Source organism: Andrographis paniculata, unplaced genomic scaffold (genome assembly GCF_009805555.1).
Source record: "Andrographis paniculata isolate CXL003 unplaced genomic scaffold, ASM980555v1 Contig86END, whole genome shotgun sequence".
Taxonomy (NCBI): Eukaryota; Viridiplantae; Streptophyta; class Magnoliopsida; order Lamiales; family Acanthaceae; genus Andrographis; species Andrographis paniculata.
Window position 1 is genome coordinate 3,513,004 of NW_026137624.1, and position 20,205 is coordinate 3,533,208.

At 29.9% G+C, this 20,205-nt stretch overlaps 1 protein-coding gene across 1 annotated transcript; it reads left to right on the forward strand.

Moving 5' to 3' along the window:
* Window positions 1–728: 728 nt before the first annotated feature.
* On the forward strand, window positions 729–1,621 carry LOC127242179 (probable calcium-binding protein CML27). The gene has a single exon (XM_051261617.1). The coding sequence runs from the start codon at window positions 1,065–1,067 to the stop codon at window positions 1,527–1,529; it is 465 nt and encodes a 154-aa protein (XP_051117574.1). The 5' UTR covers window positions 729–1,064; the 3' UTR covers window positions 1,530–1,621.
* The last annotated feature ends 18,584 nt before the right edge of the window (window positions 1,622–20,205 follow it).

Here is a 20,205-nt window from a genome sequence, read left to right on the forward strand (position 1 = left end):
TTCACTTGGAAGATTGATATTCTTTTACTTTGTCAATAATGTTATTTTATCCTCTCTTGGTCCCAGCTAATTTATTTCCTTTAGTTGAGGCACAAAATTTTAGGTATAATGTAATTAACAAGTAATGAAAAAATGTATCAGTAAAAATAATTATAATATAATAAAAATAATTATAAATTAATAATAAATTTACTAAATAGTTTAATTAAAATTTTAAAAAATATAAATTATAAGTTTTAAAATACAATTAAAATGTATAATTATATATCAAAAAAATAACAAATAATGTGAGACAAATAAAATAAAATAAAATAGACAAATTATAGAAGATCGAGAGAGCAATATAAAAAGAAATAAATCCAACTTATTGTTTAAACAATAAAAACAAATGGTAATCCTATAGCCAATATGTATTTTCGGGTAAAAGCTGAAGATTCACGTTATGAAAAAAAAAAAAAAGAAAAAAAAAATGAAAAAGATGGTAAGTAAACACACGAAAATGGCGGTCCAAAACTAACGAAATGTGTTTGTTTGGGGGTTTGAATTTTATGTTGGGATTTGAATAGTAAAATTTTTGAATTTAAATAGTTGTATGATGTGATGTAAATAGGTGTTGATACGATATTTTGAATGTAAAATTGATTTTTAGTATAATATAGAAAATAAAAAATAAATATTTGATCTGATGTTTTTTGAGAAAAAAAATAAAATAAATAGTAAAAATCTAATCCGAGGTACCAAACAACACAACCTTAAATATCTTCCTATATAAAAAAGTCAACTTTGGCTAATTCACAATTGTCTGCGCGCCTCAGCAGATCACTGCTTTATAGTGAATACCAGAAGCAGATCCCGGACCTGAAGTCCTGAACGCATCCGCACAATTGATTTGCAGATTTTACGACGTTGATGTTTTGGGAGTTGAGCACCAGGTCTCCTTCCTGAAACTTTATTCTGATTCCATGCGGATGCTGTTCATACTTTTGGCGTTGCCCCTATAAAAAGCACCGCCAGCCGCCACGGATTCCGCCGCCGCCGCCTCCCGATCGCCGGAAGTCCGCAAGATGGAGACGAATCCAACGCCGCCGCTGATGACCAAAAAGGAAGAAGATGAAGTCGAGAAAGTCTTCCACAAAATCGACGTCGACGGCGACGGCAAGATCTCGGAGACGGAGCTCGGCGCCGTCCTCTGCGGCCTCGGCTCCACGACCACCGCCGACGAGATGGCCGTCGTGATGTCGGATTTGGACGCCGACGGCGACGGTTACATCGATCTGAACGAGTTCAAATCCTTCCGGTGGCTTGGCGGCGGCGACGGCGAGTTGCAGGAGGCGTTTGATCTGTACGATAAGGATAGGGACGGGAAGATCACGGCGGCGGAGCTGCAGTCGGTGCTCCGAGGGCTGGGCGAGGAGAGCTCTGTGGAGGACTGCCGGAGAATGATCGGAGCCTTTGACGTCGACGGCGACGGATGCATCGATTTCGAGGAATTTAGGAAGATGATGATTGGGGATTCTCAGTTGAATTGAAATTGTGCATTTCAGATTAGGGTTTCTACTAACTTATTAGTTTTAATTATTGTCTGTTTCTAAGCCACGATCTATATTGGAAGTTTATTGTGTTTTTGTTTCTAAAATTAGATTTAATAAAAACACAAAACAAAAATGTTACATGTAAATTTATCGATGAATTTATTTTGGTGGCAACGGTTAGGGTGCTGAATTAGAAAAATTAGCACCGTGTTGATGTCTTATTATACACAACACATGCGGTGTATAATAATGACAGATGATGTTATTTCATAATTATAGCGTGCTGTATAACAGTACGTGGTGTATTGAAATAAATTAGTATTTGTATTGTATAAGACTATAGCATGTGCAGTCAGATCATGTGTTGTATCTGTTTTGTTGGTTTATAATACAAGTGTGCTGTATAACAGTATGTGTGGTGCTGAAATCAAATATTGATTGTGCTATATAAAACTATAGCATATGTTGTTAGTTCATGTGCTGTATTTGTATTATATGAATGCATACTGTGCTGCCGGTAGTAACACCGTGTGCTGTGGTGTATTGTCAGCACAGTGCTGAATTTTAAAATTGTAGCCGCCGCCTATTTTGGCACATGTTAGAGAATACTCCATCCGTCGTGCAAATGTGTGCTCATTTGAACGGACACAGATTTTAATAAAATTGGGTAATAATGGTTAATTTTTCATTTTATAGTAAAAAAAAGTACAAAAATATAATAATTTTTTACTTAAAAAGAAAACGAGAATATTTTTCAATGACAACCCAAAAAGGAAAGTGAACATAGATTTAAATGACGGGAGGAGTATATCATTTTGATGTATACAAGAACATGAAGCTGATGTATACAACCTTGTACATGCTGATATTTACAAGGTCAAAGAAGTCAATTCGAAGAAAAATAAGATATCAAGATAAAGCTATTTGATGGTAAGATTAGAACCAAATTCATAGTTACAAAGGAAGTTCAGATGAAGTTATAACTTCCTCTTAAGCACTACTACAAACAAAAAAATGTATTATTGTTGCAGAAATATTTATAGCGGGATATATATATATATATATTTTTTTTCGTGTCAAATTTAATAAATTATTGTGAAAATATTGTGGAATTAATTATGCACTAGATTTGTATCAATAAATTATAAATTATAATTGATATATTGAAAAAAGTATATATTGTTATGTATTTTTGTAGGAAAATTATAAATTATAATTAATATATTGGATAAAGTTTTTATTGATTTTGATATAGTCATGATTAGTGGCAGGATAGAGGTTCATGGAATGATGTGCGACTTTGCCAAATTTTCGAGTCTAAAATTGAGTGAAGTTTGAGCATCAAGATGGAAAGCAGCAATCAAGGAGCTAATTAAGAGCTTGCGTGTCTATGAAAAAGGGGGTTAAGAAATTGGAGGGGGAGACACAACTTATACTCATATTTCGTAGTATAAGTTGGAGGATTGTGAAGGACGGATTGAGAGGAAGCACCACCGGATAATCATTACTTTTATCGCTTTTTATTTATTTCTAAGCTATGAGTAGCTAATTTTTTTTTAATTTTTATTTTAATCAAGGTTGAATTTAGATTTCAAAAAAGTATTTTTTGGCATCGTAGGCAGCGACATTGCATAAGAAAATTTGTGGAATCAAGCAACAACAATGAGAGACATTACATGAATATCTGGAGAGGTTCAAAAGCTTTTGTGCGCGGTGCCCATAACGCTAGTTACTGACCAACGGCTGCTCCAATATTTTTATGAAGGATTGAGCATGCGAGACCGGAACAATATTGATGCCGTTAGCCGGAGCATTGACAAATAAAATACCAAAAGCCGCATGGGAGTTGATCGCGAGGATGAGAGAGAACTTGCAACTATTCAGAACTAGAGGAGTCGAATATTCGGAAAACAACGATTCTCTTCGGTAATAAATTTTTGAACTTACAAAAGTTGTTCATCAATTGGCTGCAGAAAACACACGCCATGTGAAAGCATGTGGCATTTGTACGAGCCCGGAGCATGCCACCGATGCACGCCCTGCCTTGCACGATGAAAGTAATGCCGATGTGAATGTTTGGTCCAACGAGGCAACTGCAATATGATCCTTATTCAATCACCTATAACCCGGGGTTGAAGGCTTATCCGAATCTCAGTTATAGGAACCTGTAACATCAAGGGTTACGATCGCAAGCACCTCCGAAAAAATTCTTCCAGCCACCACCACTACCACCTCCACCTCCACCAAACCAATCTATCATAGCGCTAGAGGAAATGATAAAGACCATGACTGTCAACATAATCAAATTCCAACAAGATACGAGGGCGAACATTCAAAATCTTGAATCTTGCGTGGAGCAAATATCATCAGATCTTTCGCCATAAAAGACAGTGCCAAAGGGAGACGGAGAAATTGTCATCACAACCGGAAAAGAACCCAACGAATGTTAGCACTATGACTTTACGAACTGAAAAGACGGTGGGAGCTCCAGAACCAATCATCTACTACCAGAAACTTTGGATTTTGTATCGGAAATAGCTTCGGAAATTTAAACTAAATCCGAGGCTCTTTTTAATTAGCTTTAGAGTTTGTTTCGAATTGGTACCCAAAGCTAAAAACTCATTGTTTTTTTGAAATTTTAGAAAATTTCGAAGCTATTCTGATTAGTCAGTATCATAAAAAAAAAATTACTCCCTTCGTTTCATTCCGAAGGGGTCATTTTCTTTTCTGTAGTTGATTAACAAATAATAATATTTTATTAGTTAGTGGAAATATGCAAGATAATTTGATATCTTTGCCGTTATAAAGTACAAATAAAGTAATAATATTTCGCTAATTCATGTAAATGTAAGTGTCTTTTGGTATTTGTATATAAAATATTTTTACTATATTAGTGAATTGTTACTTTGTGATATAAACGAAAATGATAAAAATAGTATTTTGAATTGAGACAAAGGAAATATTATTTTCTTTCATAAAATCTCACATTACAATACTTCTTGTCTCACCACAAATGACTCATTTTCTTTTTTTTGTCCGTCACATAACATATGCCTCATTTCTATTTTAGTAAATTATTCATCTTAACATATTTAACAATATAAATTAATTTAATTAAATTTTTAATTTCTTACACGTACGGATCCATTCAAATTTTTTTTTTTATTTCTATATCTCTCGTTAATAAACAAATATATTTATCTATATTTAAAAATCCCTATATTTTTATAAAATTAATTTAAATTAATTATTAAATTTTATTATATAATTCTTTTATTATCTAAAAAATAATATTTATATTGTATACATATTTTATTGAGATATAATGTTAAAAATATTTGAACATATATTATATTTTTCTAATCATATATATTAATTAATTCATATATATTTTTTTAATAAGAACCATACTAATTATATAAAAAATAATAAAATTATATGATAATTTATTATTAATAATTTACTAGTCTATACTATCTAAATAACCGTATCTTTAACAAAAAAGGTCATCTTACTCGGGACAGAGACAATATTATTTGAATAAATCACAAAAAAAATAAAATCTAAACTCAAATAAAAACCAAATACATTTTAGCTTTTTTTAATTATAAATTTCATGTGACAGTTCTTCATAATTAAAAAGTCTTGTTTCGTTATTAATTTTGGCTTTTTTTTTTGAAAAAAATTAAAATAAATTGTTTTCACTAATTATTTACGTTAAATTATTTTTTTCAAAACTTAAAATAAATTGTTTTCACTAATTATTTACGTTAAATTATTTTTTTCAAAACATTATTTATATTTAGTTTTATTTAAAATATTACATAAAAAAATTTTTATATACAAAATATTATAATGAATAAATATTTATATCACATCATATATTTATTATTCTATATCCGTTCCATTTTATTCGTTTACAATTTTTATTTTCGTCGGTCTCACTTTATTTGTCCTTTTCTTTTTTTAAAAAAAAATATTATACATTGTAATTATAATCACATTTTAAATTTATAATCAATAATTTTTCAATCTTAATTAAATTAATTAATTATTTTACTTTCAATCTATAATTATTTATATTATATAATAATTATATTTACGAGGAAATATAATTTATAATTTTCTAAAATAGACCAAAACACCAAATTAACATGACTAAACAAACTCACTCTTAGGGTGTATTTGTTTTGGTTTTTGGTTTAGAAGGATATATATATATATATATTTATGTAAATTATAAAAAATTGTATAATAAGTGTAATTTGATAATTTCTTTGAAAATATATGTTAAAAATTTTTGCATAAAGAACCCACCGTTAGTATCTTTGGTTTTAATAGTTATTTAAAAGTTTGTTAAGGTAAACTTATGGTTTTATATATATTTAAAATATTTAGATTTTTATAAAATTAGTTTTTGCCAAACATATAATTATACTACCTCATTCCGGATTGAAAAAAAAAAAAACAACTATGCAGTTTCAAACCTACGATTCAGGTGCACCTGTCACACATGGTTCGCCATGCAAATAATAAAAAATGAGTAATATTTTTTTATAGTTTTTTTTTTTCTTTTTACAAAATGATCATAAAATGATCTCACTTTAAATAATAAAATTGAACTTCCAACAATAGAATAAAACAAAAATTAAAAGGGTCTTAACTAATTAATTAATTATTTTTTTTCCACCAAAAGTGTATTAACTTTATTTGCAATTTAGAAAAGAATTGAGTATATTTTTTTTTGGACAGGGTTGGAATTAAATTTTCATACACATTCAAATTTATGGACGCATTTACTTTATGGATATTCTTGTCAATCACTTTTTATCTTTTCCTTTCCTTATCTTGTTCTCTTTATAATATTATCCAACTTTTAGTAAATATTCATTTGAATATCGGTTGCTTTGGAATAATAATAATAATAATAATAATAATAATAATAATAATAATAATAATAATAATAATAATAATAATAATAAATTCTTAGTATATTTATTAACCTCTATTTTTTTTTTATAAATTTTAATCATACAATATACTAAACAAACAAATCAAATATTTATAATTTTTAAAAAAATAGTAAAAATAAAATTATATAATTTAATTATATTTTTTGTGTTATATTTTATGATTTTTTTTTTTAAATCTAATAAAAAGTCAAATAAAACCATAATCATATTAAGTAATTAAAACTAAGAATATAAAATACAAATACACAAACTAAAATATTATTCACTACAATCATCTTGATAATATATTGCTCCCATAGATTATTTTTATTAATGCATCAATGTCCATAATTGCCTTTAATTTGCCTGTATAGACTAAATTATAATTGCCTTTAATTTGCCTGTATAGACTAAATTGCTCAAACCGAACGTTTTCATTGACGGTTCTTTCAATTAATTGTAGAAAGTGATGTATCTATTACGTCTACTATCGGTGCACTAAGATCACATTCATCTTTTATAATCATATTTTATATGATAATACACAAAAATATTATGTCATATAAAATATTTTTATCCCCAAAATATCATGGTCCTGGAATAATTGCAAAATATGATTACAGAACTCCGAATGCACACTTCATATATATCCTACACGTCTCTTATTTCATGGCAAAATATTGCTTGTTTTGGCCTGATGACTTATGAATAATTTGCCCTAGTAGACCAATTTGGAAATATAACATTAGCTAAATAATATCTCATTATACTATTTTTCTTGAATAACATAATTTACAAATGGAGCAACACTTGGCTAAGATTGGAAAATGGCAACGATTACGGTGCTGAATTTTACGTGGCTTCAGTACTGAATCTAAAATTCAGCATTGTGCTGAACAACACCCATTATTCTAACAAGTACGGCACAATATTATTATTTGCAACATATAATTTATATTAATATAATAAAAATACAACACATGAATTAAAAATATATGCTATAGTGTCACACAATACATGCAACTGTTAATTTTAACACATAACATATTCTTATATAACACACATTGTAATTATGAACAAGTATTATATGTCTTTATTATAAACAACACATGTTTATAATAAAGACGTGTTGTTTTTATATTTTACGTGTATTGATTTTTCCACCGTGACCTTTCCCTTGAAAAATAAATTCAATGACTCTAGCACATTGATATCATTATTTTCCCCCAACAAACCAATATTAGCATGTCATATCTAAATATCATATTTTTCCACAACTTTCGAGATTATTAATGATTTTCCTTAATGTCCTACATATTGTCTGGCGAGTGCTAAAGGGACAATTTTTTCATTTTCAATGGAAACAATCTAGACTACACAATATTTTTGGAAAGTTATGACTATGGCCAATATAGGAGCCTCGCCACATCATTAACATTAGATGATCTTATATAATTTCTTTTAAAAATTTCAAAAGAACAACACTGCAAAATCTCAAGGTATTTATTTATTCATTGAAACTAACATCCGTTTTGAAGCCAAGATGAATCTTCTTTGATACATAATATAATGCATGCAAGATTCCTTGACCAATCATAGATTTGCTTAAAAATCCTTAACCTTAATTAAGACGTCATTCCCTAGACGTTCAGTTCCAATGTGGCTTATCATCCGCTCAGACCAGCTGTTGATCATCGGCTTGGTGAGATATTACTTCATCAACTAGCTAATCAAACGCAAGCACCTCCTCGGGCGGATTCCTCATTTTGCTCCTCAACCTACGAGGTATTAGCAGCTGTATTCAATTGTTATTCCCCTCCCAAGGGCACGTTCTTCCGCAACTCTCAATTACAGTTTACTAATTGATTTTAGCACATTCTTTGGTTGCATCTACCGGTACACCATATACCAACACTTGAAAGGCAACAATTGCTTTTTGAAGAGGTGATCATCTAAGTCTTCCTACTTTATCATGCTATTATTGAAAGTATCTATCATGATATTTGACACTCTCAAGATCTTGCTGTTAATATGTATCAATTTAGAGAACAATTTTGGTCTTGAGTTGAAGCTACATACAACCAATCAAATTATTGCAATCTCGTTGGCATAATATAGAGACGGCTGTTTTAAAATTATTTGTCTCTATCCAAAAAATTAAAACCTTGAAACAATTTGAGGATCAGAACAAGATATTATAAGTAAATTATGTGTTCATTGAAATTTCAAGTGTTTGTGATAAGTATACATTATTATATATTTTTTTATAGATAAATTATAAATTATAATTAATATACCGGATAAAATTTCTACTAATTTTGGTATAATCTTGATTTATGCAAGTGAATGAAGTGATTCACGCCCATGCCAAATTTTCGATAAGAGAATTATGGAAGTGCTTGATTTAAGCTTGCATGTCAAGAAAAATGATGGATTAATTACGGGAATTGAGACGTAATTGTAGGCATGATGACTGAGATGGAGTGATTAAAGACGCGATTGAAGACCCAATCATCTATAAAAATGGAGCAAGACATTGGACTAAATCATCACAACTTATACTCTAATTTCATAGTATAGCTTGGAGGATTGGGAAGGACAGTTTGAGAGAAAACGTCATCGGAAAATTATCATTATCTTTATTTTATTGCTTATTTATTTAGCATGAGTAGCTAATTTTCTAGTCTAGTCCAAAGTTGAATGTAGATTTCGGATTGGGATTTGTGAGATTGTATTTTGATTTTAATTTGAATCTTGTTTAGTAAATTGATATTTGTGCAATTTCTGTGATTCATGCTTACAATTATTTTATTTTATCTTTAATCGTGGCCGAATTTAGATGGTTTAGCAATTGTGCACCAATTGAACATTTGCATTCGTAATTGTGCATTTGTTTGATAAAGTCGTAAATAGGTCGACAAGCTTAGCCTAGGAATTGCATGATCAAATAATTTAAACTTTTCATAATTGATTGAATATTTGAATTGATTTTTTCTTGTGCCATTTTCCAATTGGGGAAATCAATTTATGGTCGTACCTAGATTATTCTTTTGATTAGGGATGCGGTTAATCGGTCGTACCATTTCCGAGAATAAAGTAAGAAAAAATTGAGCGTTATGATCGTATGTAATGCATATAACCAATTTATCAATTGAATAACAAGTTTATTTAAAATCGATGATCGAATATTGAATCCATTTTCTTATTCACTCATTGGCTAGAAGTTAATCTCTTAGAAATCTAAAATTTATTTTTCATCGCTTATTTTAATTATTTTAGTGAGTTGCTAATCTCTCTCTCTCTCCCCCCCCCCCCAAACATGAATTAAATTTTATAGTCCCTGTGGATTGATCTCGGCACCACTTGCTACGTGGCAATTGTAGTGTTAGAGTATTTTTATTGGAAGCACCGAGGCTACCAGTTTGAATATAGTTACTGCATCCAAAGTTATTTGCAGCTGGATTTGAGTAAATGCATTATTTATGGAAAATCAGGTGTATCAAGGAGTTTCAAGTTCAATCATGTTCGGAATTCACTAAAATAATTCGAAAAAGTTTGCAATAATGTTTCAACTATGATACAATGATTTGAATCACAGGGAGCTAGCTATGCCTTTTCTGATACTAAAAATTCTATTTCTACTTTTGTATGTAATTGTCCAATATTGCAAGGACTTACAAAATTTTTCATAAATTTAAACGAGAGAAGGGCAGAGAGAGAGAGATTCAATAGCACAATTACCCAAACAATGAAGAAAAAGAGTTTTCTGTCCACCTCTACCCCCTGCTAAGTTTCTTATCTACTTTTTTTTTTTAGGATTGGGGGTCAAAATTGACGACTAGTTGCTCCTATTATAATTTGTTAAAGATTGAAAATTTCAACAAAATTACTTTCATATTATTTTACATTCTGAAAACATCAAGATTCTAAAATTTTGTATTCCATCATTTTGATATTGCTTCCAATTATTTCTTTCTTTTTTTTTTCCTCTTTTATTTTTAGCATTATATTTTCACATATATATATATATATCAATCCCTTAGATATTGCAAAGAGTTCATATATTTCTATTCTCTAGTTCAATTTTTTGTAGACGGTATCTTTTTATCCTGGAGGACAAACTCTCTTGCAGTTATTAGAACTTCAATACTGTCTGGATCCGTTAAATTAGAACATAGGATTCTCCAGTGAATTATTCCAATTTATGATACCATATGAGAAATAAATTATAAATGACTCATAATTTGCATTATTATTCATAACGAAGATAGATGGTTATACATAAATAGGCATGACATACAAACTTGATAGACTCAAATCATAAAAACCTAACCTAATAGATAAAACCAAATCTAAAATAATTAAATCTAATCTAAACCTAAATAACTAAAATATCTCAACACCCCCTCAAATTCAAATGGTTTCGCAGAAAAAACTTGAGTTTGCAAAGATATATTGAAAATAACGTAGCCACAATCGTCCATCATGACAGAATTAGGACCAGTGCCCTCAACTGAATTATATATGAAAACACGGAACTCTCACCACAACTGAAAAACACGGAACTCTCACCGGAGCCGGAAAACAACATGATTCTCACTGGAGTATTAAATATAAAACTCTCACCATAGCTAGAAAACATGAAACTTCCACCGGAGGCGAAAAACAACGGGACTCTCAATGCAATCAGAAACATTGTACTGAACCATGACAAAGGACCAAAGCTAAACTCGGACGCAAAATTGAAAAATAAACTTGATGGACGACTAATTGGAGATGGATCTCCAAATCCGACGACTTCCGTTGACGCTATAAAATCATGAATAAAAATCACGAAATTGGAGACCTCCAGGTTGAATATACCTGGAAAAATGCGATTAGTATATTAAATATATTTCAAGAGGAAAATATGTTCTAATACCATGTAAAAATTCTAAGAAAAATTTATGAGATATATTGATAATGAAACCAAGGTCTATTTATAGACCTTATAGAAAAGAATAAAGTTATATAACAACCAAATCTAGTATCATTATCTAAATAGTAACAACCTAATCTAGTAGATATGATTACTAACAAATATAAATAATATTAACTAAAATATCTATCTTAAGTATATGCTAACATATATAATGGTTAAATATTGCAACTTTTGCATCATGAATCAGTATTTAGTAAAGTTTGCAAAGTTTTGTGCTTGGATATTCATTTGAATGAGACTAGATGGAAGAAGGTCCCGATAGACACAAAAGAGTGGTATTCGCATGAGGTAAAGGTCGGTAAATTTACGTATTAAATATTTATCTTGTAAGCAGTTAAAGTCTCTATTTTTTTAATTGATGTAGTAATTTAATTTACATAGAAGGTTTTTGAATAAATTACATTGTTCTTGTTTGATGAACTCTTAATATTAATGCATGAGCATATGACATTGCAGTGCAAAACTAGGTTACTTGGGACCCTTCAGTTGAAGGAAAAGTAAGGCATTACTACGAGTTGAAGGCATCGGATGCTTGTACTTAATGGATGTGAAATTCAAGCGAACCGGAGGAGAAAAGGGGAGGAGCAGGTCAATAAGACGGTCTTGGCTGAGTGGCAATGATTATGGGGTTCAGATAAAGCAAAGGAAAAGTCTCGAATTGCCAAAAAGAATTGGTGTCAAGGTAATGCGTCTGCACCCGCTGAGCCAACACACTGGGTGGTCTCGATCTTTTGTGGAGACATAAAGAAAGTTGGTATGTAATCATTTACTTATTTTGATTAAAGTTCATCTAAATAAATGATCGATATATTATTTTTCCTTCTAAAAAGGGGTTCAATAAGGTTGGAAAATATACATAGAACCCATACCAACAAATACAATAGGAAGAATTACACAAACTCGCGATCAAGACAAGTTGCAGTAAGTTATTATGAAATCAATAGACTAAAATTTGATATTTTAGTAGAGTATTTTGTCAAAACTAATATTTGGTGTCTTACTTGAACTCATATTAGAAGGACCTTGAAGTCATCGAACGGGATTTGACTCAAGAGGGAATGAAGTACGATCAAGAAGAATTGTTTCTCAAGCTAATACCATGCAAGAAGAAAATTTGTATTTTTGGATTGGGATCATTGGCTGCGACAACCCCTCCTATACAATCATCCTTTAGCATTAGCAATGGGGACATTACAGGTGCATTAGCCAATGATGGTTAATTAAAGAGGGTAGAGACAATGATGGGGAGATCCACGGTCATGTGTACCAACGTGTAACTAACTTGAATGTTCAATATCAAACTATAATAAATTAGAATCAGAGTATCATGCAAGAGTTAGGTGGATGCGATGAGGTGAATTCTAACGACATGATCCTGATTCTAATGGTGGTGACGCCATGGTATTGTGATTCCTTACTCATTTTGGATGATGTTTCTTTCAATTTTTCTTATATTGTTAATTGTTGGACTTATTTCATATTTTTGTAAAGATATTTTATCTAGTTTTTTTTTTTATATTAATATTGAAATTGGATTGCTTAATATTTAGGTTTTGAAAAAAAAAAAATTAGCAATACGGTGGAAATAATTTTTTCTATAGATATTTGAAACAAATACCACCCCGGAAATTCACAAGAGAGATTAGGAATATTTTCGACGGAATGCCATAGCAAATATTTTTAGAAAAAAAAGTGTCACAGATTCTGTCATAAATATTTGCTATGAAATATCATAGCAAATAGTCGTAGCAGATAAGATTGTGATGCGATGATTGCATCATAATCACAATTTTTACTAAAATCCTTCTAAAAAATAAAGTGTTCCACAATTTCCAAGGTTGATTTGTGTTTGCTACGCCTAAAATCATTTTTTCTACAGTAGCAATTTTTTATTTTTTTTTGTAGCAGGAGAAGAACATTGTATTTATGTTTTTGGCATGTCGGAGAATGTCATCGGATCGGTGTCATACTGTAGGTTTCTTTATGATTTTTGTATTTAATATAAAAAATAGATTTTATGTTGCTTGTGACTAAATTATTTCTATAGCAAATACTTTTCTTCTTGTCATGTGGAAAGAGAAGACAACTTGTATAGTGAAAAAAATGGGTTCGTTAAGGGATGAATTGATAGTGTGGGGGTGGACACAAGATTTCAAACCTCCGACCCCTTCAGATCTTGTCTGCCATATTTTACTGGCTATTAGGTTTGGTCGGACGTTTACCCAGAGCACACTCGATTTTACAATTTATATTATTGGAATTAACTTGCCTTATGTTATTCTTGTGTGGAAAGCTATAATACATTGCAACATTAATAATATGAACTATTTCGGGATGTTGATAAAACAACCTTAACATAGTATAAATAATTTGCATTAAAGTTTTTGTTAGAGGGAATATTAGGCCTCTCTTTTTATAGAAAATTTTCCTTGTTGTCTTGAATTTTTATGTATTTATGTTAGCACATGAATCTGTAACATGTATTCTTTTTTAAAAAAAATCCAAGATGAAAAATTAATTGTGGATTGTTAAATTTGTTTAACATTAGGGATCTATGAGAAGTTGGGGCAATCGGCTGAAGTTGATTCTATAGTATAAAATGATATAGATGAAATACTCAGATAGTGTAAAAACAATAGTAGTTTGGGTTTCATAATTGAATGACAATATTTTTTGTGATTGAATAGCTCTCCATCTATCAATGTGGATTCACCAATATCTTAGAGGATCTTTTCTATTCGGTGTAATTTAAATTGATGTGGTGTTTGGTTATAAAATACTTATTTTCAAGTGGATTACATATAACAAATATAGTACTATCTTTAATCATTATTGTCACACTAGACTAAGAGAAATTTGGAAGACTAGGTGTTTTCATTGAATTAGGGAATCAATCATGTAAGTGAAATATGGATGACTACATATAATTTATTTGGAGTTTATTTACCTTAGTCCAAAGATGATCTAATTAATGGCAAATCAATTGAACTTGTGAATGAAAAGAAAATTTTAAATTAAAATTGTTATGAAGGTAAAAATATGAGAGCAAATGCAAGTAAATTAAGGTGAGTGAAATGCTGATGTTACAAGAATAAAAATTCAAAGTTCAATAGTGTTTGAATAAGCGGAATAAGGTAGCCGGAGGAGCCAGAAGATTCATCCTAAGAACAAAACATCTTGCTGCATTTTCTATCATTTTTTATCTGTCATTTTATTTCTTATGGACTTATCCTATTGTATTTGTAACCAATTTGGATCTTTTTCGGATATCATTGCATACGACATTAAAATTGCAACTAAGTTACCCGAAAACTTCACTACTGCTCTCCACTGGTCCGTCCAATGCTTTTAATCATTCCCACAGTAGTTTCAGGTGCCGAGAACTTTATCAAAAGTTTTTTTCGATTCACTAATGCCTGAATGAAGCCCTTTAGACTCATTGCTGCTTCTTCAAATTATAATCACCGCCATAATAATTTACTCGGGGTTTATACCCCAGAATGTCCTGATCGATTCCAAATTGTATTGCCACTCAGTGCATCCAAGCTGAGTCTGACTTGCTGTATTCATTAAATAATACTCAAATGAAAGGTTTCTAAATCCAAGGAAGATATATTTATATATATATATATATATTTATATATTACAAAAAAAAAAATAATGCTTTCACATTGGTGTTTATCCTCTTGTTGGAGTAATTTTAGAGTTTATTAATTTCTTTCAACATTTTCAATATCATATTAAGTTTATATGTTGTCATAAACTATTTATACCTAGAATACAAGGAACGCTAAAATTTATTTTGAATAGATACACACAATAATTTATTCATTTATTGTAGTTGCATTAAGTTTAAGACATGCCATAGTAACATTTATTTCAATATAATACATTCCACTAAAGTAACTATAATTTCAAGCTAAAAGTTAGAATAATTTTTTTTAACATATCCATGTATATAATTTTTCTTTAATATTAAAATATTTTTAAAGCATTCCATTTCACGATACTCTTCTCTTTTTCGAACAACAGGATGTTGGACATACATACATATTCTTTTCACTAGGAATGGTCAAACAAGAACATACACATTCTAAGAGAAATGAAATAGGAAAAAGACAGTCAAAAGATATGGCTTAATATTTTAAGAGAATAGTGATAAATTACATTCCAGAGGCTCAACTACTTGTTTGGGGAACAAATATGTAAATGGCCACGGAGAAGGAAGCATAGAAGAATCTCCAGATAGGATATTGGCTCTCATGTATCCATAAGAAATATTAATATTTTTAAACATAAAACGAGAAGTTGGTAAATACTGATCCAAATAGCATATTAATATAATCTATTTTTGAAGTTTTACTAAATGAAAAAAAAAAAGAACATATAACCAAAATTAAGAAAACTATTATAATAACATCAAAATTCGGTGAGTTCTGCATGAATTTTAGAAAAAAAAAAAAAAAACATATGGAGACATAAACATGACAAACCCTAGAATCAAATGAAGAATCATGAATGTTTTACTCCAGTTGATTCCATTGCTACATATTCTGCAATGACATACATTGTTGGATATTATATTTTCATTCATCAAACTGGCTAGTGAAATCAAATGAAGAATCATGAACAAAAACCCCAAATGTGTGAAGAGAAAATAAAACATGAACCGAAAGAGATTGGTTTGAGATTTATTACGTATATTTGACCCTTATTGGCTACTAAGGAGTTTTTGTGTGAACTATATGTGTAAATTCAAAGTTGTGATGAATGACCACATATTGTCTCTTTATAAACTACAAGCATTGAAGAACATTAATAGTTCCACCAATTATAAAATGTGACTCTAAAATATTAGTCATGTTAGTACTAAATCATTATCGGAAATGAGTTAGGTGCAGTAAGTTCATACATCTTAAATTGTTATCGGAAATAGGCAGGTGGAATTAATATATATGTATTTATTGATGCATTAATAAAAAAAAGAAAAATAAAGGTGGGATAAAATCTAATATTTTTAGTTACAAAATAGAAGTAGATAAGAAATAAAAAAATAGTTATAATAAAGGTTGAAATTGAAGTTTTAAAAAATAATTAGCAAACCTATAAACGTTGAATGAAAAGAGTATATATATATATAAAAAAAAATATATTGTAACACATGATCTCATATAAATTTTAATACATTTCTTTAGTTTTTAAAATGGAAAAGTAATTATAAAATGTGACTCTAAAAAATTAGTCATGTTATCGGAAATGGGGTAGGTGCAATTAGTTCATACGTATTAAATCATTATCAAAAATGGGTAGGTGCAATTAATATATATGTATTGATGCGTTAATAATAATAAATAAAAAGGATAGGTGGGATAAAATCTAATATTTAGTAAGTAAACAGAGGTAGATAAGAAATTAAAAGAAATAGTTATAATAAAGGTTGAATTAGAAATTTTAAAAAAATAACTAACAAAAATATAAACTGAATGAAAAAAGTAAAAAATAAAAAGAAATATATTATAAAAAAGGATCTCATATAGATTTCAAATATTTCTTTATTTTTTAAAATCAAAAGCCAATGAACCAAACACACTTTAGGTCCTTTGTGTGTTCGAATCAACTACAAGGGTTGTTTGACTATATGATCTTTCAATTGTCTCAAGAATAAAAATCCTTAATTCTTTTCGGAAAATCTCTAACTTAAAAATTCCTTTGTTTCTTAAATTTCTTTACTACCAAAAATTTAATAAAATAAAAGTATGTAGTCGTATGTCACTTGATTATGCTCCAAATGAATACTAATGAGATTTCTTCTAACATGTGGCTAAAAGACGAAATCGATCTCCGATCTCCTCACCTCCTTGCAAGCACCCAACCTTTGTAGATCTATATCTCTAGGTTAATCTACGTAAAAAGAAAACTAATCCGATTTATAAAAGGGTTACGTTAAGGCTAACCTACAAACACTTATTTAATAAATTAATAGTCACAAAACATAAGGCAATACAAAAAAAAAGGAGCAACTCTGAAACATCATTCACCGGAAACAACTACACAGTTGCCGGAAAACTCTCAGAAAACTTCACCATAATACAACCAAAAGATTGCCAAAATTTCCTAGCTAGTTAGAGAGAAAGACGGCGCAATGATAGCCCTAAATTTATACCACAAGTACTTATACATAAAAGTGATGGGCGGTATAGATGAAAAACCTAGATCGTATGGTGGATATTGAATGATGCAAGGTCATCGGCGCTATGAGTCGGGCTATGTCTTGGGCCATTTTTTGGGCCAAGCTAAATATGCTAGGGATATTCTTATTAGATCCAACTCCATGACTTTATGCCCATTTTAGTTTGGCCGTTAGGCAAGTCCTTCGAAGCGATGGCTCCCTTCAATGTGATATCACTGCTTACCATTTTTCTTCTCCACAAGTTTATATGTTTTTTTTCCAGATTTCTTTAATTCCCAATGTATTTTCAGCCTTCCTTTCCAATTTTAATGCAATTAAAATTTTAAAGTTTTTTCCTTTTCAATTTACATAGGCGGATTTTCCGATAGCCCGTGTTTTCAAAAACACAAAAAATTCATCCAATTTTAAAGGGATCCTTTTTTCTTATTTGATCGGTTTTATCAAACTGTCATGAGATTAATAAATCCAAATTTTCTAATACCACAACATGAAAAATATTTTTATAAATATTTAATTTCATTTAAGACAAAAATATTTCAATAGAGTAATCAATCACTTGCCTACATAAAATTGGTTTTCTAGTATCTATTGCAACAATTATAAGATAAAACTATAAAGTAAAAATGCTAAAATTGCATAGGGAAAAGATGCAGGGGAGGACACAAGATTTCAAATCTACGACCCCTCCGAGTCTTGTCTATCATATTTCGTAGACTATTAGGTTCGGTCGTAGATTTACCCAGAGTACACTCGATTTTACAATTTATATTACTGTAATTAACTTGTCTCATGTTATTCTTGTGTGGTAAACTATAATACACACTACAAAAAAATTAGTATATTTGTAACGGAATTCCGTTCCTAAAGTTCACGTAGCTAACGTAATTCCATCTCTAATTCCGTCTCTAATATCATTAGTAACAGAAAAAATGAATTTAGTAACGAAAAAATTTCGTTACAAAATTGATAATTTCTTGTAGTGACATATCACACTCAAATAAATAAACAATCCAAACAAACACAAATTTCATTATATTAATTTACATTGCAACATTAATAATATGAACTAATAGGGGATGTTGATAAAACAACATTAACATAGCATACATAATTTACATTAAACTTTTTTTGTTAGAGAGAATATTAGGCCTCTCTTTTTATAGAAAAAAAATTCGGTGTTGTCTTGAATTTGTATGTATTTCTGTTTGGAGAAGAATCAATAACATGTATTTTGTTTGAAATCGAAGATGGAAAATTAATTGTGGATTTTTAAATTTGTTTAACATTGGCGATCTATGAGAAGAAGGGGAAATCTGCTGAAGTAGATTCTATATTATTAAATGGTATATATGAAATATTCGAACAGTGTAAACACAATAGTAGTTCGGGCTTCATCATTGCGTGGCGCTATTTTTGTGATTGGTTTTCTTCTATAAATTCTCAATGAGAGAATATTATGTTTTTAATTCTCAGAGATGAACTTCCTAAACGTTTTTTTCATGTTATTTTTAACTTTTAGATATGATGTTCCTTTCAGCCAAAGTAATCTTTCAAATTCTCTATGAATTATTTATGTGTCATATGAGGAGCAAAAAAAGTTCTGTCCCATTCAAAAAAATGCATTTTCATCTCTCTTTGTCATATTACTAGACGAGGAAATAGATTGCTAGACTTTTTAAAGCTTGGGCAAACATGAGCTCTCCATCTCTCAATGAGGATTTCACCAATATGTCAGAGGATCTTTTCGATTTTGTTCAATTTAAATTGACGCGGTGTTTGATTATAAAAATCCTTATTTTCAAGTGGGTTACATATAACAAATATAGTACTATCCTTAGTCATAATTGTCGAACTAGACTAAGAGAGATTTGGAAGACTGGGTGTTTTCATTAAATTAGGGAAGAAATCGTGTAAGTGAAATTTAAATGACTCCATATATTTATTTGGAGCTTATTTACCTTAGTCCAAAGAGGATGATCTAATTAACAGTTGGCCAAAATTTTTAAACTTTTGTCGACTCCCCAGGTATGCCCGGCGTATTTTGTAATTATTACTATTATTTGTTTATTTATTTATAATATCCTTGATCTTTTCCATAAAAAAATTAAAATGGTGAATGAAAAGACAATTAAAGATTCAAATTGTTATGAAGGTAAAAATATGAGAGGAACTGCAAGTAAATTATGGCAAGTGAAATGCATATGTTATAAGAATAAAAATTCAAACTTAAATAGTGTTTGAATAAGCGGAAGAAGGCAGCCGGAGGAGTCGGAAGATTCATCTTAAGAACAAAACATCTTGCTGCATTTTCTTTCATTTTTTATCCATCATGTTAGTTCTTATGGACTTATCCTATTGTATTTTGAATCAATTTGGATATTTTTCGGAAATCATATCATACTACATTAAAATTGCAACCGTGTTACCCAAAAACCTCACTAGCGAAGAGTTAAAGACTGGGTTAACAGGGGATACACATTTTCTCCATAGGACCAATTTCTGACCAAAACTTGAAAATTCATAAAAAAAAGTTTATCTGTAGACAAGACA

Excerpts from the sequence above, each read along its gene's own strand:
- LOC127242179 (XM_051261617.1), top strand. The coding sequence starts at position 1,065 with ATGGAGACGAATCCAACGCCGCCGCTGATGACCAAAAAGGAAGAAGAT.